The sequence below is a fragment of the Phocoena sinus genome, chromosome 6 (assembly GCF_008692025.1).
Source record: "Phocoena sinus isolate mPhoSin1 chromosome 6, mPhoSin1.pri, whole genome shotgun sequence".
In the NCBI taxonomy this organism is placed as follows: Eukaryota; Metazoa; Chordata; class Mammalia; order Artiodactyla; family Phocoenidae; genus Phocoena; species Phocoena sinus.
Window position 1 is genome coordinate 3,312,543 of NC_045768.1, and position 26,751 is coordinate 3,339,293.

The window sequence follows — 26,751 nt, forward strand, 5'->3', positions numbered from 1 at the left end:
GACTTGGGAGGGGGTGGTCTGTCTTTCCTCCCGGGCCACCCCCTCCCTACTCCTTGGTGACGGGGCTCTGCAGGCCTCGCTGCCAGCAGCCAGGGGGCGGCGGGGAGCCGGAGTGGAGAGGAAAAATCCACCCATTTCCTGGGCAGATTGCGTCGGCCGCCGCCCGGACGTGTCCCCGCCTCCCGGCCGCGGCCCCCGCGCGCAGCCCGCGCGGCGCTCAGAGCCCGAGCCGGCGGCTCTTCCCGGCGGCGGGCGGGTCGCAGAGGACGGTGGGCAGCGGCGGGGCGGCCACTCTCCCGGGCGCCCGGGGCGGCGCGGCCATGGCCGGGGCTCGCGGGGCGGCGGCGGCGGCGGGCGGGCGGCGGCGGGCCGAGGGGGCGCGGGGACACGGCCGGGCGCCCCTGCCCGCCGCGGAGCCCGCAGCCTGAAGGCTGCCCGGGGCGCGGAGCCGGCGCCGGTGCGGCGCGGGCGCAGGAGGCATTCCAGGCGCGATGTCGGTGCCGCTGCTCAAGATCGGGGTTGTGCTCAGCACCATGGCCATGATCACCAACTGGATGTCCCAGACGCTGCCCTCGCTGGTGGGCCTCAACACCACCAAGCTCTCAGCGGCCAGCGGCGGGACGCTCGACCGCAGCACCGGCGTAAGTGCGCCCGCCGCCCGCCCTGGCGGGGCCTCCTCGCCCGCTCCCTCCCGGTCCCCAGCCCCGGGCGGGAGGGCGCCGCGCGGGGGAGCCGGGCGCAGGGGCAAGGGCACGCGCGGGGGCCACCCTGCTCCCCACACCCCAGCCTCGGCCACTCCTCCGACCGCGGTCCCCTCTGTGTGGCGCTTGCTGCCTCTGCCCGGTCCCCTCGCGGGGCCGGGGAGCCTGCCCAGGGACTCAGAGGCTTGGAGTCCTCGTTCAACTAATAAGTCCCTTGTTGGTAAGGTTAGGGAGCTGAAGCAGGGGTCTTGGGGACTTGTCCAAGGTCACTCAGCAAGTAAGGGGTGGAGACGCGGTGGACCCCAGTCTGGCTGGGTCCAGCCGGGGCTGGGAACTGAGCCCGCCCCACTTTGCAAAAGCCGGACTGGACCGGCCGGAGTGGGGCCCGGGCGGGCGGGCTCCGGAGCTCTTGCCCTCAAAGTCCCAAGGCGTCTTTCTCTCCCCATCCCCATGCGGAGATCCATAAGGTCCCCGCCGGCGGAGGGTGTAGAGGGGCCGGACGGGGCCCGGGGAGCCACAGCTGCGGGGCTCTCCCCTTGCCTTCCGCGCGATGCGTTGGGGGAGGGGGTGAGCGGCCAGGGCCGCCTCTGGACTGGACTGACTTAGGTGGTGGCGGGAGCGGAGGCTGAGCCGGAGCCACCGGGGAACGGCCGCTGGCGGGGCCGGCGGAGGAAGGGGCGCGCCTCAGGCTCGCTCCCTCTAAGCCGAAAGGAGAGGTGAAGGACACGCGGCTCCCTCTCGCGCTCCCTCTGGGCTGTCAAGGGCGCAGTGCTCGGGGAGGAGGTCTCCTGGCGACCCCTTGTAAGATGGTCATCCGTTCACCTCACCTGCTCTTTCGAGAACTGCAGGCGGCATTTTCTTCCTGATGACTTTGTTCCTACCTCTGGGTCCTGAGCTCCTGGGGTTGGAAATGAATCGAATGAAATGTATCTACTGTGGATTCCCTCCACCCCACTTCTCCCCATACCAACGCTAAAGATAGCAGGGAGGTGACTACCTGAGGCCACCGGGCAGGCTGCAGGGTCTGTACCCGGGGTGTTTTCGGACAGTGGTGTCTGTCTGCCCCGTGTACATCGGCGGGACCACCTGAGCTGGGTTGCAAGGTGACACCAGCCATGTCACCATGTCAGCAGCCATGTGCAGCTCTGGTTTCGTGACCGTCCTTGGGCACACCTCAGGTTTGAGGTTGGGTGTGACCCCTGCCCAACATGTCACCAGCAACTTGGTGACATCTGCCCAATGGCTAGTGGGTGGCAGCCTGTGCAGAGTTGAAGCCCAGCATCTTTGCGGGCAGCCTTCACCAGACCGCCAGCAGGAACACTGCTGGGGCTCGGGGTCATCGCAGCTCTGGGCTAAGAGGCTGCTGGATCCCGGCTAGTACCACTGGTTCTGCTTCTCCAGTACCAGGGAGCAGCAGAGAGAGGCTGCACCAGCCTCCCATGCTCACCTTACGGGAGGAGATCCTATTTCTCAGTTACGTGCCGTTGTGACTCAACCAGCATGCAGTCTCCGGTCCCCTCTCCCCTCCACCTAGCCTATCAGTTGGGTCAGATGCCAAAACTCCAAACATCCCCTAAATTTTAAAATCCCTTGAATTAAAAAAAACGTTTTAAAGAGTCATGCCTGTTTGACTCCCTTCCAGCCCTGGGGATCCTGATGGGAGACCGTCTGTGTTCCTCCCTGTTTGTACCTCCCCACGGTCGGCACATGTCTTTGGACCACTTCTTTCTGCCCTTTCCCAGGGGCTGGACATGGACGGTCATCCCGGTGCGCTGCTTTCTGGTCTCACCTTTCTCCCTCCCTCTCCCTCGCCCCACATGCTCTCCAGGTGCTGCCCACCAACCCTGAGGAGAGCTGGCAGGTGTACAGCTCTGCCCAGGACAGTGAGGGCAGGTGCATCTGCACGGTGGTCGCCCCCCAGCAGACCATGTGTTCACGGGATGCCCGCACGAAACAGCTGAGGCAGCTACTGGAGAAGGTGAGTCTGTACAGGGTGTGCGCGCGTGTGTGTGCATTTGTGTGCCCACGCTAGCAGCAAGGTCCGTCCCAGCTCCAAGACCTCACTCTTCCCTGGCATGGCCCACTGGGAATACTGGTGAATGAATGAAACGGATGGATGGAGGGAGGGAGGGAGGGAGGGAGGGAGGGAGGGAGGGAGGGAGGAACGGAGACTCCCCCAGGGCTGCCCAGGAGGAGGCGAAAAGCTCCACTGGGAGCCACGTGGCTTTAGCGAGGGAGCATTTGGGGCTCCTCTCCCACACCGCCGTCTCCGGGTCACGCCCACAGCCTGCGGTCCAGAGGGCTCAGAGCTGTTGCACAGCAGAACCTGGGAGAGCTCCCTCGGAGCCCGGAAGCAGGGCCGCTGGGTGGCATCTTTGCCCCCTGCTGCTGAGTGGTTGGACCCGGCGACAGCCAGGCCAGGCGTTCACGCCCACGGCTGCCTTCCCGGTGCAAAAGCAGATTAAATCGTCACCTTTGTGACCCACCTGGGCCCAGCACTTGCGGTTTGAATCCGTTATTTCACTTGACCTTCACAAGAGCCAGGTGAAGGTGGCGAGGTTTTCACCCCGTTTTAAGAAGTGGAAATCTGGGTCCAGGCAGGTGGGCTGACTCTCCCAAGGCAAACAGCCAGTGAGCAGGAAGCCGGGTTGGCTCTCAAACCCGGGGCCGGCCTCCCACCTGGCCCGCGACCTCTGCCCCCCACGGAGGCTGGCGCTCCCCATGGATCTTGGCAACCCGCTGCCTGGAACATTCCGCCTGGGAACCCTGGGGTCTCAGGTAACCTGAGCGCCCGTTGTCCTGGGAGCTACTGAGGGGAGAAGGAGAAACAGCGGCCCTAGTACTCCACTCACCGCCCTCCCCAGGGAGAGGGTGCGTTTCACATCAGGCCCCTTCACGCCCTGCGGGAGAGGGGTCACACCTCCCACGCCACACACAGATGCTCACGTACGCACACGCGACACACACATAGCACATATAACTGAACAGATACAGGCCACACACACACCTCACACGTACACACACCACACAACACATGTACATACACCACATGTAACTGAACAGATACAGAGACCACACACACATATACATATGCAGTCACCACACACACCTCACACGTACACACACACCTTACACACCACACATGTTACACGTAAACGCTCACTTACACAGACACACAGACACCACACACAAATTTGCATGTGCATACAGACACACACACACACACACACACACACACACCCTCAGTAAAGCCGAGACTTCTCCATCAGCCGAGGAGCGCTGGGGGGCCTGTGCCGGGAGGAGAGCCACCACCCCGGAGGGAGGCCCGGCAGCCAGCGGAGTCTGTCTAGTTCGGTTCAAGCCCGGCTCCTGCACAGACCCTCACACGGGTTCTGGCAAAGCAGGGCCCTTTCTTGAAGTCAGTGGGGAGGGAGGGGCGTCCCTGAGGCTGTCGCGGCCCTGCTGTATGGACAGGGCCCGGGCGGGAGGGAGGGCTTGGGGCAGCTGCCGCCTGGCTCCCCTCTGAGGACCTGTGTGTTTTTTGTGCTGCCGTCTTTGGTCACCCCAGTAAATCACTTGAAAAGAATTAAAGAAAAATATATGTAACAGATTCCACAAACATTCATTGACACCAGACTAGACCGAAGCCTAACTGGGCCTTTAATTATTCATTATTGCAGAGGAGGGAGGTGGAGCTCGGAGGGGCCTCGGGCGGCTGGGGGGTGGCCCCTCAAGCCCTTGGGAGGCCGTGGTCAGTTCCAGAAAGTCTGTGAGTCCCTGGGAACACAGGCCTTGGAGGCCTCCTTCCTGCCTGTGTACACCACAGCATTACTGCTTAAACATTTAAAGCCCGCTTTTACACCCTCGTGGGCACTGTGTTGCCGCCACTTCTCGGGGCAGAAGCCGTTTGTTGTATAGAGGGCCTGGCTGCTGTGTGAGAAGGGCAGGGCTGTGCGTCCCTCACTCCTTCCCCAGCCTCCTTCTCCCCTTTCCTTCTCGGTGGGCACCATCTGAGCATCTGTTCTGTCCGTGGGCCTGTGGTCCCAGCTGTGCCTGTGTCTCCAGCCTGGCCTCCTGTTCAAACCCACCTGAGGAGCTTCCAAAGGTGGAGCCTTCAGTCCCAAGCCCAGAGGTGCTGCTTTGAACTGGCCTGCGGTCTTGAGAGGAACCTAGCACCAGTGTCTCGTGAAAGCCAGGCCCTCACCCCGCATTAGGGCTGAGGACCCATGGCAAAGGGCGGGCAGGGGCCTCAGGCTCTGTTCTCTTTGAAGAAGCTTATGGCCCAGAGCTTCAAAGTGTGGGCTCTGGAGTCAGTCCGGGCTTTGCATGGTGGCTGTCTGCTGTGTGACAGTAGCCAAGGCACTTAACTTCTCTGAGCCTTTGGTCTCCTTCTGTGTCAAATGAGACTTGAAATAGCGCCCACCTCCCAGAGTTTTGTAAGGATCGGATGAGATCCATAACGCAGTGGGCTCAGCAGTGCCTGGAACATAGAAAACGTCCCATAAGTATTAGCGATCAGTGGTCGCCTCCAGGCCAGCTGTGTCTGCTGCTGGGCAGGTTGCTGCCGCCCCTCCCCCCTCGGCACCTGCAGCCACCTTGGGCGGGGTGGGGGATTGTGCCTTTGGTAGCTGTGTGACCTTGAACTCAGTTGGCTTCTCGGGGACACATCCTACAGGTAAGAGAATGGACGCGCCCAGAGGCGGGGCCTCTAGACCGGGAGCTCAGAGAAGATGCAGGAGTGTGATGGCCGCCTGGGGCTTGATTACCTGCTTTCTGGTCAGCCGGAGAGGGAGGTGCTCATCCAGCCTGGGAAGGACTATAGGAGGGACGTATTAAAGTGACTGAGTGACTTAGCATCTTGAAAATGTGTTTTCTAAATTTAATTTGAAAACTTTTAAATGTGTTAAAAGCATCCTTTTCTGGCAGCTGAACAGCCCAGAGGGCTGTGTGTGGCCCCAGCAGAAGAACCAGGCTGAAGCCCGTGAGGGTCCCGCAGCGTCTGCTCAGCAGGTTTTAGCGGCAGCCTTGTGGGTTTTGCTGTCCATCAAGAATCCCCCTAGGAGGAGGAGGAGGAGGAGGGGTCTTGACTGGAGCTGTCATTTTTGTTCCTTCCTCCCGCCCTACGGCTGTGCATTAGGTGCTGGGCCTTGCGCTTGCAATGAGGCCTGTCCGCTTCCCCCCGTTGTCCAGCAAGGCAGTTGAGACAGGGGTGTGGGTCACTGCCATGCAGGCATGGTGCCAACAAGGTGATGGTGTTTCCAAGTGGTGTGCGGCCACTTCTGGCTTGGCTCATCAGGGAAGCCTCCCTGGAGGAGGTGGCATTTGGGCTGGGCCTGGAAGGATAAAGGGAAATACAGCTTTTCTCAAAAGAAGTCCTCAGTTATTCAAAGTGACAGAACAAACTGTTGAGGGGGACAGGAAGACCTGAGGTAACAGAGCAAGTATATTTCAGTTTCCCCTAAAACATCGAAACAGAAAGGATCAGGGCGAGTCAGAGTCACCCACACACTGTATTTTACAAACCTGAATTTTTAAACTGAATACGTGTGCATTACTTTCAAATAACGAGCCATAGAATCCCAGGCATTTTTAAGCGCTGAGCTGAGTGGTATCCGTTTTTCCTCCTTTGGGTTTCTCTTTCTCATTTATTTTATTTGCGGGGGGGGGGGGGGTGAAGGACATACCTTAAGAAGTGCAAACCACACTATCATCTCTTCTTTTACTGACCAGGCAAAGCTAAGCCTCATCCCCAAATGATTTAGTTCCAAAAAAGGGAGGGTATTTGCAAATTCAGCAAAAAAGAAAACAGAAATGAAGATTTGCGGTTATGGAGGTATCTTCCCACTGGTAATTGGATTCGATTCTGAGAAAATGACCCAAACAGCACTTTGGCCACCCTGAGCCTTTTCCACCTCCCTGCTACCCCAAATGGATTGGCACAGAAGCGCAAGCCAGTTTCCTGAAAATAAAATGCACTGGCAGGTGGCTGCACTAAAACTGTTTTTCTTTGAAGCTCTCTGGAACCCTGTTGAATATTAAAGTTTCATCTTGAGGCTAGACTCAATTCAGATCTGCCTATAAAGGTGTAGAACAGAGATTCTTCATTTGCTGGGTGATTGATTCCTGAATCTCTGTTCTGAATGTACATGCTTTCAGAACAGTCATCTACCTATGATACTGTGGGATGTGACGGATGACGTGCAAGATGCAGAATCTGGAAGCCCAGTCACCTGCTTCCCGAGCGCTGCGCTTATGCAATCAGCCCTCTCAGCGAGACACCCAGTGAGATTTAGGGGGAAAGAGGTCTGTGCCTGGAGATAGGGAAGCCCAGCTATGCTGTTCATCTTTGTTGGTGTTTATGCCTGCCTGACTGATTTCATCCTGCAGAATAAAGAGACTAGAAACAATCCCCTGCCCACGCACCCCAAAAAAAGAAGAAAAAAATCACCCAAAGCCATATGCCTGGAGCTATGACCAACAGGGAACCAGAGGTCCCTGCACCCCTGGTTGTAAGAACACGTCCTGGAAGATGGCAGAAGAAATGTTGACCGAACCAATTTGCTCTGTTTGGGGGGTTCTTGGTCATAACACCCTGCTGCTGGTGATTAACTAGTAAGTCACGCACGAGCCGCTTCTGGCTCCCAGTGGGCTGGCCGTGTGGAAAAGGTCACTGTCGTTCGTTAGGAGGCAAATGAGGTCTGCAGGCACCTGCCGCAGCTCCGTCCTTGAATCTGTTGCCTTTTTGACAGGTGCAAAACATGTCTCAATCCATAGAGGTCCTGGACAGGCGGACTCAGAGGGACTTGCAGTACGTGGAGAAGATGGAGAGCCAAATGAAAGGACTGGAGTCCAAGTTCAAACAGGTGGAGGAGAGTCATAAGCAACACCTGGCCAGGCAGTTCAAGGTATGTGTGCTGCGCCTCCTCTCCTCCTCCCCCTCCCCGTCCTCTTCCTCTCCCTCCCCTCCCCCTCCTCCCTCCCTCCCCCTCCTCCCTCCCTCCCCCTCCTCCCTCCCTCTCCCCTCCTCCCTCCCTCCCCTCCCCTCCCTCCCCCTCCCCTCCCCCTCCCCCTCCCCTCCCCCTCTCCCTCCCCTCCTCCTCCCCTCCCCTCCTCCTCCCTTCCCATCCCCTCCCCTCCCATCCCCTCCCCTCCTTTCCCCCCTCCCTCCCCTTCCCTCCACCTCTCCCTCCCCTCCCCCTCCTCCCTGCCCTCCTCCTCTCCCTCCCCCTCCCCTCCTCCCTCTCTCCCCTCCTCCCCTCCCCTCCTCCCTCCCTCCTCCCCTCCCCTCCCCTCCCCTCCCCTCCCCTCCCCTCCCCTCCCCTCCCCCTCCCCTCCCCCTCCCCCTCCCCTCCCCCTCCCCTCCCCCTCCCCTCCCCTCCCCCTCTCCCTCCCCTCCCCCTCCCCTCCCCCTCCCCCTCCCCCCTCCCCCTCCCCCTCCTCTGAGACTGCATGATTCCCCTTCATGCTCCCACTCTCCCTCCAGAATAGCAATTTGAGGCCAGGAAGGAACCCAGCAAGGATGCTCTTTTCCTTGCAAAGGGCAGCACTCCTTGGAAACAGAGAGGCCACCTGCCCTCACCCTGGTTTGGCAAAACTCACCTTGAAAGGGGCAGAGTTGAGGTGCGGTTTTCACACCTATTAGCTTCTGAGGCCAGGGCCCCAGGTCCCAGCTTCTCCAGCCAAGCTGCAGATTAGCCGGGAAGGCACGTGATTGGTCCTTCCCGACTCAACAGGTGCTGCAGGTGACCCACATTAGCCAAGGATCAGCTGAATTGATTACAGCCATTTCCTAATTGATTGATTACAGCCATTTCTTAATTGATTGATTGATTACAGCCATTTCCTAATTGATTGATTGATTACAGCCATTTCCTAATTGATTGATTGATTACAGCCATTTCTTAATTGATTGATTACAGCCATTTCCTAATTGATTGATTATAGCCATTTCCTAATTGATTGATTGATTACAGCCATTTCTTAATTGATTGATTGATTACAGCCATTTCTTAACTGATTGATTGCAGCCATTTCCTAATTGATTGATTACAGCCATTTCCTAATTGATTGATTGATTACAGCCATTTCCTAATTGATTGATTGATTACAGCCATTTCTGAGCAGGGGTCACTCAGGGCAGTTCTTCACATCTGACCTAATTTAGCTGTGACAAGGCTCACGGTAGATTTGCAGGGAAGGAAGAGAGATGCCAACATCTTTCTCACTTCCCAGTATGTGTTCCTGTTCTCCACGTAACTCTGGACATTAAAGCCGCAGTTGGTTTGACCTAAATTTATATATACAGATGTACAAATATGTATATATACACCTAGAGTTTACTCAGCTTCAGCATGGTTAAATTGACAAATTATATGCCCCTTAATTGAGGTATACATGCATGTTAATCAGAAACCTAGCTCAGATGTAAATGAATGGGTCAAGTCACACAGCCCCTCTGGACTGCCCTTTCTATGCTAATGTTTTCCTTTGATGTATGCTCCCGGCATGCATAGTTCGCTTTTAAAAGCAATACGTTATATAGATGAGATGGCAAGCTAATGAAGGTATAAACCTATATTATAAATAAAATAATAGCAGGTTGATCTGTTGAGGAGAAATGAGCCTATGGCAGGTGGACATGTCCTTGCTTCAGACATGTCATCAAGAATTATCTCGGCAAGAGATTTTGACCTGCCCGACCCCAGAGAGCTTGTGTCTCTCCTCGTAAGGCCAGCACTCCCTTCTCTGGGGTAGCCTCACATTCCTCTAAGGGTGTCTTCAGCATCTGTGGGCTAGATCCTCTTTGCAAGCACTCTGTCCCACTTCCCAAATCTGGGGCACTATGGCTCTGAGGGAAGAAAAGTAGCCCTTGCCTTTGACCACACTTTAATTGCCGTAAACACTTTCGGCAGAAATTGCCGTGAGGGCATCTACATAGCTGTTAAAGCAGTTTGTCTGGACTGACTCTAGCCTTGAAGTGTGATTTTTCTTTTGAAGTGACCGTGAAGATATTTGTCTGTTAATGGCTATCTGTTTAAGGCAGGCTAGTAAGCTAGTTCTTCAACAGTTTTCCTTTTCTTGCTTGCAGGGCTAACTTAAAAGAGTTTTTTCAATGCTGCAGTGACTGAAGAAGCAGTCCACTCCCATGTAACCATGACAGAGGGCCAGAGAGCTTTTTTGCACCCTGCATTTTTACTATTATTTCCCGTTACTTAGCACCATACCCCTAAGGAACCTTGAATACAACCAGGATCTCTTTTGCATGCGACTGTAGATGCGTTTCATGAATAGTTTGAACCCTTGTCAATGCATTTTCTGAAAAAACAAAAACAGAAAAAAAAGAAACTTTGTGTATGTGACTTACAGCATGTAACCTTCAGATGTTGCATTCTAAACTGACAATAAAGACCTTTCCCAAATATGTTGGTGTTCTAAAGACTGTTTAATATGCTCTTCTAACTCCTGTGGACCAGAATAAATCAATCCGTAAATAAAGCGGGAGTGTGGACCTTTTCCCTCACCTAGGGAGAAGCCAGGCCGAGGCAGGGTGTTACAAGTTTTTGCACGCATCGCACTGAACCCAGCTTATTTTAACCTTGCAGGCGATAAAAGCGAAAATGGATGAACTTAGGCCTTTGATACCTGTGTTGGAAGAGTACAAGGCCGATGCCAAATTGGTATTGCAGTTTAAAGAGGAGGTCCAGAATCTGACGTCAGTGCTTAACGAGCTGCAGGAAGACATTGGCGCCTATGACTACGATGAACTTCAGAGCAGAGTGTCCGATCTTGAAGAAAGGCTCCGTGCGTGCATGCAAAAACTAGGTAGGCCCAGAACCCTGCGGGGCGGGGCACCGCGCCGCCCACCTCCCGCTCAGCTCGCTCGGGCTTAGGGAGTGGTGCTGAAGTGGACAGCGCCCGCCTGGCGTCAGGGAGCCACGGCTGGATTAGGGCTCCTGGGTAGGGCTACCTTGGCAGATAGCCGAGGGAAGTAGGCACCACCGGTCCTAGGGCCTTGTCCAATCCTGTGTAGAGGCCAGCTCACAGAGCCCATCGAGCTGCACATCTGGAAAAATGATGTTAGATGTTACCTACCATCTGAAGGACGTGTGTGTGTGTGTGTGTGTGTGTGTGTGTGTGTGTGTGTGTGTGCGTGCACGTGTGTATGTGTGTGTTGGGTGACTTTTTAAGACACAGGTTTTCGTAGAGCGGGAAACGTACATCTTAAGATTCCCTCCGGCTTGCGAACGAGGGCTGATGGAGCTCCCTGAGATACTGAATCATGCAGAAAAATCCATCACATCACAGTGGAAGACTTGCCATTCGCAACAAGCCAGGGAGTCCCTCCTGGTGCCTGGAAGGGGTGGGACTGGAGCCAGCGGCCCCTGGGCCCCTTCGGAATCTTATTTTTGGTTGATACCCACTCGCCTTATCAACTTTCGTGTTAATTGCTTTAGCAAATCTTAACGTGTCAGCGTCAGAGTCCACTTTTAAATAGCACATTTTAAATCCCAATTCCATTTTCAGGTTTTCTTAGGAAAGATTGGCTGGCCCTTCCACCCACTGTTCTCTAACACAGAGGTTGTTCATTTTCGTATGGTTTACTTTTTAGAGTAACTTAGGGTAGCTTTTATAAAGGGCAATTCTGCTTTATGAAAAAGTTTCCTTTAGGTTTTATCTGATGTTTTCACTTGATTCCCTTTTCCTCCCCCACCCCACACACACTACAAATGCCTTATTTTAAACTTAAAACATCCCAAAAGAACAAATACTTTAAAAAAAAAATCCCCATTGCTATTAAGTGGGAGAGAGAGAACGTTCAAAGGGCAAGGAGGTCGAGTCAGCCAACCTTTTTGTTTGAACAGGTTCCCACATCTAGTTTATTTTTAATGCCGTTCTAGGTGCCCTAGTAAAGCTCCCCGGTCCGGGAGAGGGCAGTGAGCGATGTCCGGAGCATTAGGACGAATCCGTTGTGATCTGTACACTTGCATCACACGAGGGGTTATCTGCTGCGTTTTTTCAGATGTGCTTCATGGCACCCACGTCCTGGTGCGTCCGGGACTGGGTGACCGGGGACAGTCCCGGGGAGGGGGTCTGGGCTGGACGGTCTCTACCAGCTCTTCCCATTTCAGCATTCAGGAGTCAGCGGGAATGTTTGAAATGCTACTGGTTACCAGGCTTATCAGTGGTTATGGGACTACATGAATACTTCTGGTGGGCACTGTCTTTGGGTTTCTACCCATAAAGCTCCCTCTACCCTAAGCTCCCGTCACCTCTCTCCAGACCCTCCAACGCTCCCCCTGAGGGCTCTTGGCCCCTGGGGGTTTCTTTGTTACTTATTTCTCCACAGTAGCATTTTTATTCCCCGGGAGACAGACCGTGTAGAAACCAGTGGGAAACCAAGATTAAACCTTCACATTTTCCGATTAACGGATGAAGGAGCCAAGTGGAAATTCAGAGGGGGCGAAGTTACCACTGATGAGAAGCTAAGGGTCTTTCCGGGAGGATTCTGGCCTTCCCAGACGAGCAGCCTTCGTGCCCGTACTCGCCCTATTTTTAGAAGCTGAGTGAATTCACTTTAGGGCTTGGGATCTTGGGGCTTTCACATGGTTCCCCTTGGGCCGCTGAAATAAGGAGAGAGGATGAAGAGGCCCCCGGAGCCCTGTTCTCCACCCCTGAGTGCAGTTACTTCTGCGCTCACAAAGACCTTGACCTGTAGATGGACCTGCTGAGTCTTGGGGCGGGTGGGTGGGGGTCCGTCTTTCACCAGCACTCGGGTGGGTGATGTGGGTGAACACCGAACGGAGAACCCCCATCTGGGGGAGGCAGTGTCCTAAAGTGGTAAGTGCCACTCAATGGCCCTGTGGCTCAACCAAGGCACCGACCACTTTGCATTTCAGCCGCCTCTTCGTCTGTAAGTTGAAGGCGTAGGAGTCCCTGCGCCCTGGGGTCACTGTGTGAGTCCACAGACACCATTCACGTCACGGGCTGCGCACCGTGCCCAGCATAGAGTAGGTGGTGATAGGACACATAGGCAGGTGGGTACGTAGTACCCAATAGCTAGACGTGATTGCTAGGTAAAGAGACAGCTAGACCGATAGGTAGGTAGGTAGGTCAGTAGGTAGGTAGACAGATGATAGATAAGTAGGTTAGTAGGTAGGTAAACAGATAATACACAGGTAGGTAGGTAGATAGATAGACAGCAGATAATAGGTAAATAGGTAAGTCAGTAGGTAGGTAGTTGGATAGACAACAGATAATAGGTAGATAGATAAGTAGGTAAGTCAGTAGGTAGGTAGGTAGACAGACAACAGGTAATACGTAGATATAGCTGCTGTTGCTTCTCCCGCTTCCTAGGTTTTCATTCAAGCTCGGTAACTTAAAGACCCAACGAATATCCTGTAGCTGCCAATTTTAGTCTTTATTTTAGCCTTGCAAATAGCTACCATCTTGGCAGCCTGTTTCTTTGCCGGGAGGTTGCCGGTGAGCAGAGAACAGGGGATGCTGGAGAACACTGATGCTGTCCTGGGCGGTTAGGACTTCTGAAGATGCAGTGTCTCAGAGGTCGGCAGTTCCTTCCTCGGCCTCCCCCGCCCACCCCCGGCCCCCCGCCACCTCCGCCTCTTGTCTCCTGGGTCTGAAGTCTGACTGTAGGTTCCTTTTGCTCTGGTGAACAGCATCTCGGTTACCTTCCTGGTGTAATGATGGGGAAGAGGGTCTCCCTGCAGTTTCCCCAAAGTGCTCTTAATTAGGTCTCTATTCTCTTCAAATTGTTGTTGCTGACAATTCCATACACAGGGGAAAAAAAAAAACAAGGACTGCAGGTTCCATTGGTTTTCTGTTTCCATTTTAAATCCCTCTCTTGGTGGCATTGTGTGTTTTTCCTAATGTGTTCCTCACGTTCCCAGCCAGAACGTGAATCTGAAAGTCTGATTTCTGGAACTGGACATTGGGCTCAGCACCTCTCGGGCATCATCCGGAAGGGAGGCGGGTCCCCACGGCTCCCCTGCAGTTCCTCTGGTTCCCGGGCAAGGCAAGGGAGAGGCAGAGCTGCCCGGCGACCCCGTCCCCCGAGCTTTTACTGCCTCTCCGTGGAGAGCCTGCGGAATCAGGTGCCCCAGCGCTAGACCAGCCAAAGGCAGAGACTTCAGATCCGACGCAGGACGTCGTTGGTCCTCATGCACGTGTCCCGGGCATGTCACGTGCCCGTTAGTGTCAGGCCTCAGTCCTGTCTGTAAAATGAGGGGAACTGGCTGACTTCAGGGCTTCCCCCAGCTGGACCGTCCTGGTTCTCCGGTGCTCAAGGCCTCTGTAGGGAAGGTCGAGGAGACAGAGAGAGGGGCCCTTACCTCCTCCCCAGAGGCCGGGATGGAGCCGGGTGAGTGAGCTGCTCCCAAGGACGGTGGATAAGTTAGCCCGTGCGGATTTACACTCAGGATTGAGAGGGAAGTTTAGGGTGTCTCAGTCTGCAGGGGACCGACTAGGACAGCGAGGAGGGAGGGGACCCGAGTCCAGGTGCCGCCCACGGCAGTGACCTCAGTGGTCCCAGCAGGCAGGCAGGTGTCCCCCCAGGTTCCTTCCGGGAAGTGCTAGGGATCGCAAGAGGTCTCTCAGCATCCCCGTCCCTGCCCAGGTGTGGAGGGGAGATGGGCGTCCAGGGTGGCCCTCGGGGCTCTGGGCCTGGGCTTGCAGGGAGGCTGCTCCGTCCCCGGTTAGCTCTTCTGCAAGGACGTGTGTCTGTCTGAGCTCCCAGCTCTGCCAGCTCTTCCAGCTTAACTCTCCAGTCTTTAGGGATACAAGTTGGGACCGAGGCAGATGGGCCTGGAGGCGGGGCGGTCCCGGGACCCGTCTGCCTGCTGTGGAGCAGTCAGCCCCCTCAATCTGGTCTCTGGCCCGGTTCCTTGGCGGGCACGTCGCCCCGGGGCCTGCTTAGGCTCCTGTCAGAGGTCACTCGGGCTGTTGTTCAGAAGTGGCCTCCTTCTAGGAATGGCGGGGACCAGAGGATTTCATCTGCGGAGGCTGCTTTGTCCAGGCTCCCAGCTTTGCAAGGCGGCCCCCCTCCTGAGACCCGTCCTGGGCTCTCAGGGCCCTCCCAGCTGAGGGTGCAGTGCCTGGAGCCCAGCCTCCTCTGAGATGGACCTGCTCGGCTTCCCTTCCCTCCCCATCCACGAAGCCCAAGCGCTCGTGACAAGAGAGGGACACTTTCGTGAACGGAGCGTGCCAAGACTCTGCCTCGCGGCTCTGCCGTGTGGCTTTTTTAGATCCTGACAGTTCCCGAGGTCTTGGCAGAGCCAGTCTGGATGGAGAACCAAAAATAACTCCGTGACTCAAGCAGGGCGGGCAGCCTCCATCCCCAGTGGAGAGCCGAGCCCACAGCCAGGAGTTGGCCGAGCAGGCCTCACGGGCCAGCTGGACCCTTCTCTGCTGCCTCATCCGTGATTTTAAGGCTCCCTCCGAGAGACTGGGGGAGGGTGGGCTCAGCCCCTCGGGCCAGGGTGCACTGGAGGAGACCTCAGCCCAGGGCGGGGCGGGGCTGGAGCTGGTGCAGATGCCCTCCTCCCACCCCCCAGCATCCCCGCAGACAGTCTCCCTTTCTCTGCAGCCACGTGTGGGCCGAACGCAGTGGGACCATCCGGGGCAGCCCCGAGCCTGGACTTGGCCACAGTCTCAGTGTGAATCCATGGCCGCTGGCCTCACTGGGCACTTATGCGTGACGGGCATCCTTCTAGAAGCTCCCCACTGGTTAACTGCTTTAATTCCCACCACCGCCTCTGGGGTGGGTATCCTTCTGGCAGATAAGGAAGCCGCCCTCAGAAGAGGCGGCCCACCTTCTGTCCCCCGCCCCGCCCCGTCCCCTCTGGCGGGTTACGTGGCAAAGCAGTGGGCTGACGAGGATTTTCTGGGAGGTGGATAGTTATACCTCTCAGCTCCTGAGGGGTGAGTCATTTGTTCGTTCATTCATTCGTTTTGGACAGCTCCCCCAGGGTGAGCCTTGTGGGGGGGAGGGGCGTCCTGCCTGGGTCGTGAGACCCGGACGCCCGGGGCCACGCCCAGGGGGTGTGCAGGCCCAGCCTGGGTCGGGGAGGCAGGGTGGGTGCCGTCCAGAAGGGAGCGGGCTCTGCAGAGGCGTCGGTGTGGGTCCAGCCACAGAAGACAGGAGGGCAGGAGCGGGGTGGGGGTCTGGCTGTCCCGATGGGGGTGGGCCTGAGCAAAGGTAGGGAGGAGAGTAGAGCTGGGCAGGTGGCCGAGCCGGGCCTCACCCGCCAGCGTCACCTTCTGAATGTGATGTAAAGGATGGATGTCTGTCTCCTTCGGGGGAGGTCGTCCCAGGCCGGGTGTGACCGCTGAAGGCTGGGCAGGGCGTTGGCGTGAGTGGACGTCTCACTGGGAAGTGTGCCCGCGATGGGGCACCAGCAGGCATCCCACCCGGGGCCCCCGATCCGTGACACCCTTGGGGCCACGGTGCCTTGGGACTTCTCCTTCCGGGCGGCAGACAGGACCACTGTCCCTGACTCAGCGGTGGGGAGGCCCTGCACGGGACATTCACACGGGGCACTTTGCTGGCCTCTGGGCAGCAGGGAGATGGGCTGTCTCTGGTGTTCGATGGCCCCCGTTAGCACTTCCCACCCAGTTCGGAGGGTCTGCTGTCTCCGGGGGGCAGCCCAGAATCCCCCAGGGTCACAGAAACAAAGAGGGTGCTGGGGGGAGACCGGCCTAGTGTCCTGCTTCTCCCCTGCCCTCCCTCCTCCAGACGGAACCCTCAGGGAACCCCACCCCAAATTCTCAAAACCCTCGTGGGATGAGAACCTGGTCTGGGGCTCTCGTGGGCATGCACGCTCTCGCGAGATTTCCAAGGACCCACTTTTTTCTTACTTCTGGTTGCAGTAGATGTTGGCTAACCTGCACGTAATGTCCAGTCCCTTTGTCCTCTGTCTGTCCTCCCTCAGATGGGGGGTGTGGACAGGGCCGGCCTTGAGGGGACAGTATTTCAGTGGGAAAAAGTATGCAATTCCTCCTGAAAGGGGAACAGGCAAATATACGCTGGGAAGGGATGGGCGAGTAAAAATAGTTGAGTTCCTTTTTCGAATCTGGGCCAGAGGCAGCAGCCTGGGGAGTGGCACCGCTGGGTCTTAGGAGCGGGGCAGCGTGACTTGATGGGAATTTGGCTGTAAAGCCGCCTTTCTTCTGCTTTGCAGTCAGCTCTTAATCCCGGTCCAAAGCCTCCGCGTTGCCCAGATACAAGCTCTCCTGACAACACAAAGAGACAGAGGCCCCAGGCACTGGGCTGGGGGTCCAGGGAGTCCACTTCTCCAGTCTTGTTCGGTGATGCTGATGGATCTACTTGCCCCACTTTAAGTTTGGCGAGAGAGTGGGAGGCACCCCAGACAGTGCAGAGGTGGCCATGGGCCCCTCCCCGAGGCTGGGCTACCTCACTTGGCGGGATGATCCCCGGCTAAACCACGGTGCCTGGGTTAAGTCACTGGCAATCCTCTGAAAACGCGCAGGTCTCCTCTAAACTTTGCAGACTGACCTCTACATCGGCTAATACAGTGGGAGTTTAGCAGAGCTGGGTAGTTACACGCAGGCCTGGCCTGGAAGAAAGGGAGGGTGTCCCAGTAGGCACACGTCCCGGCAGGGCAGGACCCACTGCCTACGTTGAGGGGCCAGTCGGCTTCTGAGGCTCAGGAACCTTTTGCCCTTCTGAGGCTGTCTGAGTTTACTTATTCCGGAAGGCTTCAGGGCTACGCACACAGGGTGGCATCCAGGTGGCAGGAGGGGGATTTCTGCTGGGCATGGTGGCTGCCCGGGGCTATCAGGGGCAGTGGGAAGGGCGCTGGGCTGTCGGGAATGCCCGAGTGTCGGTGTGGCCCCGAGCGTATCCCAGCCCGTCTCCCGCCTCCATCTGTGTGACGGGAGGGCGCCGTCACCCCCGTGCTCTCTGCTCCGTCAGTGACTTCAAATCCCAGCCCTCCGGCCCCTGGGCACCTCCTCCAGGCAGTAGGGAGCCCGCTGTCACCCTGCAGGGAAGCTCACAAGCCCTCCAGGGGGAAGGAGCGCCCTTCCTCCTGCGCTGGACCGCAGATGCACTTTCTCCTTAGGAGGTCCAGCGGCTGCCACCCCTGCTTCCCAGAGGAGAAAACTGCGTCTGGGCGAGGCGGGCCGCCCCGTCGGGCGGTGCGGCCCTGGCACCTCCGGCCCTAGGCCCAGGGGGCTGCACCTCCCTCTCCCCACCCGCCCTGGCCTCCGTTGCTCCCTGCTTGGGGGAGGGGGTGGTGGCCTCTCGCCTTTGGGGCTGGGCCCAGGCACTCACTCCCCCACGTCGTGTCCTCTCTTGCAGCGTGTGGCAAGCTGACGGGCATAAGTGACCCCGTGACCATCAAGACCTCCGGCTCGAGGTTTGGGTCCTGGATGACGGACCCTCTGGCCCCAGAAGGTGATAACAGGGTAAGTGCTTCCTTCATTGGATCTGGGTCTGGGGCAGGGGGGCTGTGGACGAGGGAAACTTGGTGTCCCCGGGGTGGGGTTCCAGGGACTTTGGGGAGAGGCCCAGGTCCCTTGCCGAGGTCCCTGTACTAAGGCAGAGTCACAGACCGCGGGGTGGGTCCGAGGACGCCTGCGACCCCCTCCCCGCGTGTGGCTCTGCCCCTGGGAGCCGAGGGGCCGCCTCCGGGCTGAACTCTTCCCATGCTCACAGCAGTGTCCCCGCTCCGCAGGGACAGCATGGTCAGGCCTTCTTGTTTTAATGACTTCTCATTTGCGTTTCATTTGCCATTCCTTTCATGGCTGATGGAAACTCATGTTCTTTTTTGATTTAGGAGAAAAGCCATGTTCTTTTTTTTCTAGACTCTCCCCCCCGGGTAAAGACCTCATAAAAGGAGAGAGAGACGACCCGAGCGGCACGTCTGTCTTGATCGGGATGGGGTGGGGGCTGCGTTGCGTTCTGTCGTCGGAGTCCCTTCGGGGCGTGGGGAGCAGAGGGCTGGCTGGCTGGGAGGGTGGCTCCTGGCCCACTGGGCCCGGGTAACATCCGTCCATCACCACAGCGTCCTTCGGGAGCGTTTCAGCGAAGGGAGGTTCCGAACGCCCAGGGTTCTGGCTCTCGGTTGGAGGAAAGGAAGTGTGGGCATCCCTGTCCCTTGGTGGTCCACCAGCCTGACCGCTGGCACCCGGAGAGAACCATCACAACAGTCCAGGGCCTCTCTTACCCAGCCCCTTGCCTGCAGGACGTTTAGAAAATAAACACTTAAAAAAAAACTTCAACTCTTCCTCTGGGCAGATTGAGAAAGGAGCTTAGGAATTTGAGACCCTCTCAGCCTTGTCTGGAGGATTTTCAGTGGGGAGGGATCTTGAGACTTCTGATGTCTGCTCCTCCCCCAGCCCCATTCCCACCCTTTAGACAGTGTGCTCGCTTCTGTTTAGATCAGGAAGCGGCACGTTCTCCTTCTGGGGAAGACGCCTGGGGGGGCCATGACGGGCTTTCCAGCGATCTGGGCGTCTGTCTTTTTATACCACAACCTCCAGTGGGAGGAACCCCCGTCTCTCCCCTTCCTTACCCACCCCCCCCGCCCCGGCAGGCCAGCAGCCTCTTCCCAGACCTCATCCCCGGGTCTGCAGGCAGAGAGTTCTGGAAGGAGGGGGCCGGCTACAGGCTGCAAACCCGGGAAATGACCGGGTCCGGTATTTTGGGGGTGAAGTTTGTTTGTGTTTTATTTTCTGAATGGTGACGGCCGGCTGGTCCTTGGAAGTTTTCTAAGAATTTAACTGGCCAGTTAATTACCAGTTAATTACCAGTGAACCATTTGATTGGCCAGTTGTTACCCTGACTGCTCTTCGGTTCCATCTGCGTCCCCCTGGAAAACAGCACTTTGGTTCCGAGTTTGGTTAGGAATGGACTCTTACTGCGGGCGTCAGTCATAATGACAGTGATGCAGACGCGAAAACAAGACGGTGATGCAGACCCTGAGCGCGTGACGTTTATACTGAAATATAAGAGGAAGTCTGGTTTCTAGGACGCAGCGACACGTGTGCCCAGCCCTCAGCTGAGCGCACCTGTGCCTGTCCTGGTTTGGTCCCACGGCTGCCCTCCAGCCGGAGATCATAGTTGTCTCTGCTGTGTCGATGAGAAAACGCAGGGCCAGGAGGGTCACGTGACTTGCCCAAGGTCTCAGGAAAGGCTGGCCGCTGGGTTTATTAACCATTTATTTACCGCGATACTCCAGGTTGAGTCTCCCGAGTCACCCTCCTCTCCGTTGCCTTCTCCCCACCTCCCGCCTGCCCTCTGCCTGCCCCACCACACACACCCCACTGACCCAGCAGGCCTCTTGGGATCCGTGAGCTGGAACCAATGACCTTGGTGCTGCAGAGGAGGAACCCCGGTCTAGAGGATTTCGCCCCATCTGACACCGCAGATGTGCCTCTGGGTCCCCCCGTTGATGTCAGTTTCCTTGGTTGTAGTGAGCGCTCGTCAAATTTTCTTTTCTCAGAGATCACGTATCAGGGCTCCTGGAGTCCCCCGTACCGTGAGGGTGTAGGTTCATCTGCCGTTGAGGTGGTGATGGATGCTTTTGGGAATTAGACATCTCTTTTCTGCTTGATGAGCTGATCACTGTCCAGGAAAGGGGGCCCTGGTGATGGACAGAGTGTAAGCAGGAAGGCGGAAGTGGGGCCTTTGTGGGAGATGACTGCGTGGGGAGGGAGGGAGGGGACCAGCTCGCTGGCAGGGGACCCTGGGGGCCTGCTCCAAAGCTGTGGGCAGTCGGCAGTCCTGCCCCAAGCCGTGAGATCAGCACAGCCACCGGCTCACAGCCTGCTGAGTGACACGTCCCCAGGTCCTGCCATTGATCTAGAAGGGAGCTGGTTTCTTTTGTTTCGATCTTTTCCATTCTCCATCCAGTTTTGATCACACACAGGAGACCAATAACTCGCTCCCCCCCCCAAAAAAAAAATCAGTGTCAGCTTCAGTGCAGGAGGCCACAGAGGGCGAGGAAAGAGGGGTGTGGCCAACAGCCAGGGCGGGGAATTGCCTTGGGACCCCTGTCCGGGAGCCCTCAAAGGGGCTTTCGGGTCCCCCTGCCTTTGCGCTGAGCTGTTAGAACCAGGTTAGCTCGTTCATTAAGCACCACCTGTGTGTAGGCACTGTGCTGGACTCCGGTGGTCCTCCACCCTGTCCAGAAGCTTCTGATGGCACCAGAGTTCCAGAAGCCATGCTCTCGTCACCCCAGGCTGTGTCCCTCCCCCGGGAGAACAAGACGCTGAGGCGCGTACCTCTGACTGTGGACCCTTCTAAGGTCCGGCATCCACCGTCCCTCTTAACAGCCGTGCTTCCACCGTAGAAGTCCCAGGCCCACTCACATCAGACAGTGGTAAGGGGACCAGCCAGCCTCTGGCCCCCAGGAAGTTCATGTTCGGAGGGGCTGTCTCATCACTAGAACACCTCTCATTTCCCAAACAGCAGTGAGTTTAGTGTTTAAAGGTCCTTCCCTGTCATCTAAACAGTGTCACAGCCATCCAGGTATTTTATTCCTACAGAATCCGTCGTCCTGAAGGTCGTATTATCCGAACTGCATGGTCACACTGTTTCGTGTGGTCGGGGACGGTCTTGGGGCTGCTGACCTCGCCCCCCTTTCAAGCCTCACTCCTCAGTGAAGCCTCCCACCTGTTCAGCTAAGGGCTCCCTTTAGAGCATCTTTCCCACCCGTGCCGGCTCCTTGAGGTCAGGCTCTGCCAGGAGGACATGTGACAGATGCCTGCCTGGCCAAAGGGAGGAGAGGACGTGGTCACGTTACTAAGCCGGGCCCTTTGGGCGGGGCTTCCCTCCCCCGCTCCGCCCCTCCCGGGTACATCCCTGCATCACGTAAGATGGGGCCAGACTCCACAGCCTCGCCCTGCCCTGCCCTGCCCTGCCCCGAGATGGCCTTCTTCACTAAAAAGCACATGGAAATAATAGGGACAATTAGGAGAACCCCACATTCTCCGTAAACTCCACTGTGTGGAACCAAAATGCAGTCAGGATGTGGGAATACCCAGGTTTTCTTACAGGGGAGCTGGCGTTGGGCGTTTTGATTCCAGTGAGCTGGCAGGCCACATCCACTCAAGGCGTGGCATTTACAAAGAAAGAGTCCGGAGGTGGCTTTATCTTATCTCTTCTGGCAAAGGGACCCTCGTGGATGGGGGAGCTTGCTCACTGGCCTCAGACCTGCCGAGGGGACTCTTCTCGCAACTCGCCCGGGGGGCCTTCCTTCTGCTGACAGAAGCACCCACAGCAGGGGCTCTGCGCCCTGATGCCCCAAGGGCCCCTTTCTCCCTTGGGCTTCCCTGGCTTCTGTTCCCCGGTGTGTTCTCAGCTCTCCCCCTTCCTCAGCCTGGGGCCCCACGGTCCTTCCCGCAGGACAACGGCCACAGGGAGCTGCAGCCCGCATGGAGCGTGGCCCTGAGGTCACCAGCGCCCGGAGGGCAGGGAACGAGTTCCCATCGCTTGGAGAACAAGAGGTGCGTGGCCACCTGGGCCACCTGAGGCATCCTACCGGGCGCTGGTGGGTGAAGCGGGCATTGTGGTCAAGCCCAGGAGTGAGCGAGTGGAAGGTCACCGTCCCCTTCTGTCTGTGCCCGTGAACAGAACCTGCTTTATGGGGTCAGTTGGGCATTTCAGAGGACGGCCTCGGGAGTCTGGGAGGAAGTGGCCCAGTGAAGACAGGCAGTGGGTGTGTCCTGTGCGAGATGCAGTCTGCTTTCTGGTGAACAGACCGTGTGGCCCTGGGCGAGACCCTCACCCCTGGGCCAATCTGAATTGAGGACTTGGAACAGGTGGTCTCGGGAACCCTGCCGAACGTTAGAATCCCCTGGAAGCTTTAACCAGCCGATGCCCGGCTCTACCCCCAAGGTCTGTGCCATTGTTCTGGGATGTGAAAGCTCCCAGGAGACCCAGCCAGGTTGAGGACCCCGGTCCCAGGCCTCCGCGGTTCAGATGCAGCGGTTCTGGGCGGCATCCTGGAGGGGACGGGATTCCATCTGAGCCTTGGAACGTGCAGCAGGCGGGGCAGGACAAGGCATTTGAGGTGAGATCAGAGTGAACTCGTGGGGGTGGGAGGCACTGCCAGAGGTGGGCCCTCATCGCAGGCCCTGGGGGTCCCATGATGCACTCCTCTTTTGCACAGAGGGGCTCACTGGTGGCCTAAACCCTTACACATTTAGCACCTGTGCTGATTTTCTCTCCCGCCCTAAATTGCCTTTTCCAAGTGTTGCCCACTGTGGCCAATTTGCCAGTTTATCGGAGGAAAAGGCGGTTTTAAAATCCTTAGAAATTGGATGCTGACTTCATGCAGCTCTGCCCACAGGAAGGAGGTGTTGATCCCTGGGGGTCCAGGGATGCATCAACCCACCCGGGTCCCCACCATCAAAGACCCACTCGTGGAGGAGGCAGAGCGAGCCGAGATGGGGGCGGTCAGGAGAGGGTGCAGAGCGGGGCTGTCACTTGAGCTAAGTCTTGAGAGGAGCAGTGAGCTCCCTGTCTGGGAGGTAGCCAAGAGGAGGCGAGATGTCAGGGCGTCTGCACATCACCCTGCAGACCTCTGACACCTTCCGCCCAGCCCTGCCCTTGCCCCGTTCTAATGCGTGGCCCGCATCGCCGAGGGCTGCTCGGACGGAGGCTAAGGATGATGAAAAGCCTCAGATGAGACCCAGTCTTTAAAAAACATGTTGTTAAAAACAAAAAGCACATCTGCCTCTACGCGTCTGAATGGAACAAGGTTACAGGTTTGGGTTTTTTTTTTTTTTTTTAATTTTTAACGCACGCGCAATACCGTGTCTGAAAACTCCCACATCCTTAATCCCTCCTGCAAGCCGGCAGAGCCCTCGATGGATCAAGCAGCTGCCTTTCTCGCCAGACAGATGCACTGGGAACGGCATTAGCCCGGCAGATTTTCCTCTGACTAACTGCATTGCTTTCTAATTTGCTCCCATGTTGGTTGAAAATGACTAAAGCGTTTTGTGCAAAGTCTAGACAGCTTTCGAGTCAACTGGCATTTAAGCAGTCATTGGAAAGCTCTTCTTCTTGTGACCCCAAACTTGGGCCTCTGCTGGGTTTGTTATCTTGGTTGATTTGAGCAATCAGAGCCTTCCGGAAGCCCGGATTCCTCGGGGAGAGGCACTTTCCCAGGACTGGGCGTGACAGAGTGATTACGCTCGGAGCATCCCAAGTGCCAAATTAATGACGTCCCCCCGCCGGACTGGTGGTTCAGTCCGGCCTGCTGTGAGGGCCTGGACGAAAGGAGAGGCCTGACGCACGCGCCCCCTGGGATATCGGGCATCGCCCTTCCTGGCGACCTTGATAACGGCCATCCCTGCAGACTGCCCGGTGTTGTGGGCACTTGTCCTCCTGCGGGCCCAGGCGGCTGTGCCCTCTGCCACAGCGTCCTGCTGGAGGGCGGTGCCACCTGCTGCTGGAGGGCCAGCCTTCCCAGATGACCCAGAGCCTGGGGGCAGCTCCACCGCTTGCGAGAACGGCAGAGGGTAGCTGCCAGCCACGCTCACGGCGCGCCTGCGGGGTCCCAGGCCGTCGGTCCCCACCCCCCTGTGCGTGGTGTCCTTTTTCCAGGCTGGACGCTTCCTCCCCTGGTGGGGAGACAGCCCTGGCCCCTCGTGAAAGGCACCCCGTGGGTTTGGAGGAAGGACATGACCCTGTTTAGTCTGTTCTCTCCCAGTCCTTCCAGCTCCTTCTCTGGGTGCCAAATCACTAAATGCCAAGTCCAGGAGGGGATGCCTACCCGGGAGGGGTCCCCCCCGCTTCAGCCCCACTGACAGGTCCGCTGTGTCCGCAGGTCTGGTACATGGACGGCTACCACAACAACCGCTTTGTCCGCGAGTACAGATCGATGCTGGCCTTCATGACCACGGACAACTTCACGTCCCACCGCCTCCCGCACCCCTGGTCCGGCACGGGGCAGGTGGTCTACAACGGCTCCATCTACTTCAACAAGTTCCAGAGTCACATCGTCATCAGGTTCGACCTAAAGACAGAGACGATCCTCAAGACGCGCAGCCTGGACTATGCCGGCTATAACAACATGTACCACTACGCGTGGGGCGGCCACTCGGACATCGACCTCATGGTGGACGAGAACGGGCTGTGGGCTGTCTACGCCACCAACCAGAACGCCGGCAACATCGTCGTCAGCAAGCTGGACCCCGTGTCCCTGCAGGTGCTGCAGACCTGGAACACCAGCTACCCCAAGCGCAGCGCCGGCGAGGCCTTCATCATCTGCGGGACCCTCTACGTCACCAACGGCTACTCGGGGGGCACCAAGGTCCACTACGCCTACCAAACCAACGCCTCTACCTACGAGTACATCGACATCCCCTTCCAGAACAAGTACTCACACATCTCCATGCTGGATTACAACCCCAAGGACCGCGCCCTGTACGCCTGGAACAACGGCCACCAGATCCTCTACAACGTCACCCTCTTCCACGTCATCCGGTCTGACGAGCTGTAGAGTCCCCTCGGCCTGGAAGCCGAGGGTCCGCGTCCTCCACCCACCTGGAAATTCCTGTGGAACAGCTGCCAGATGAATATCTGTGAGACGAACAAGGCTAATTTGGAAAAATCAGCAGCAGCGTGGACTCCGGCATCACGGGGTGGCGTTGCCCCCCATGTTTCTCCACCTCCAGCCGGAGGGCGGCCAGTGTGGGAAGAAGCCCCCGTATACACGGCTGGAACTGCAGCCCAGGGCTCTCTGGTTCCCCCGCCCTGGTCCCCTTTCTGGTCAATATACTCAAGAAGTAGGGCACTGACTGTTGGCCAGTTCTTACTGAGAACAACCCACTGTTAGGATCGCATGGACATGTCCGTAGATCATGGTCAGCTCGATGGACCTGAGCGTCGTGTCTCATTGAAGCCCCCCTCCCCCGGGCCTTGCTCGGCGGCCGAGGGGGCCACGTAGGCTAGTGTAACTCGCATCTCATCACCGCTGCCGTCCTTGACCACGTGTTGTGTCTTAGATGCACTTAGATACTGAGACTCCAAGTAGCCCGTGGACCCGAGTTAGTCCCCAAGAGCGGTGGCCGGCGTGTGTGGCGTGGACAGGCTCAGTGCCACACCGTTTGAATCCGCGTGCCCCGTAGATACATCGTGCAATGTCCGTCTGTCGTTTCCTCGAGGTGGTGACTTGTCTGTTTAGTTGATGCCATGAATGTTGTAAATGCAATGCCGTAGTCTGGATTAGTAAGTGGATGGTTTTGTTCTAAAGAGGAATAGAAAAAACCACATCAGTGTTCGCCCTTACAGAGAGATGGTCAAGTTCATGTTGCTAATCATGAAAGGAAATATCCTCTTCTTGTTAAATTATCTAAACAGTGTAACCACAGATGAGAAGGGCTCATCTAGGGAAACTTCGGTTTCCAACGGGAAAGAAATGCTCTTGAGGGCAACAGTGTGCGGAAAGTACATTTTTTAAGTAAAAAAGAGGGAAACTTTGTACTATCCGGTTATCTAAGGAACAATAAAAATATTAGGAGATGTTTTTGCTCCGTTTGTCATTTCAGAAGGTTTTAAAAATGACCGAGACGTCCAGATCCTTGCAGACGTATTCCAGAGCGAGTGCCCCTCTCAGAAGAGGACAGGGCACGGGCTGGACACGAGGCCCATTGGGGCCCTAGGCACTCATCCCCCACAAGGGTCGGAGCCCAAGAATCAGCCTGGAGGTCCCTACTCCTTGGGTGAATCTGAATCCGAGGGCTACACCACTGGGAGTCCCACCCCACCCCACCCCGCCAGGCTCCTCCAAGACAAAGCTGGAAGGAGCCTGGGACAAACACCCACTTCCGACGTGGCAAGGGGCGTCCGCAGAGACCCTGCCGAAAAGTGGGCAAAGGTAAACCCAGGCCCTCTCAGGCCAGTCCCGCTCACTAGGAGCGCTGGGGATCCAGGAGGTGAGTGGCCAGCCCCGTCTGGGGTCTGGGTCCCTGAGCCTTGGAGACAGAGAACCTCGTGCATCGGGGGAGCCCAGGCCACCACGGCCAGACCTGCAGATACCAAGCCAGGCTCCGTCTCTAAGTG

At 57.2% G+C, this 26,751-nt stretch overlaps 1 protein-coding gene across 1 annotated transcript; it reads left to right on the plus strand.

Annotated features, from left to right (window-relative positions):
* Positions 1-384: 384 nt before the first annotated feature.
* Positions 385-26,215, plus strand: OLFM1 (olfactomedin 1). Its single transcript, XM_032635084.1, has 6 exons — positions 385-641; positions 2,530-2,679; positions 7,451-7,606; positions 10,304-10,523; positions 18,037-18,143; positions 24,515-26,215. Exons 1-6 carry the CDS (start codon positions 492-494, stop codon positions 25,187-25,189), a joined length of 1,458 nt encoding a protein of 485 aa, XP_032490975.1. The 5' UTR covers positions 385-491; the 3' UTR covers positions 25,190-26,215.
* Positions 26,216-26,751: the final 536 nt, after the last annotated feature.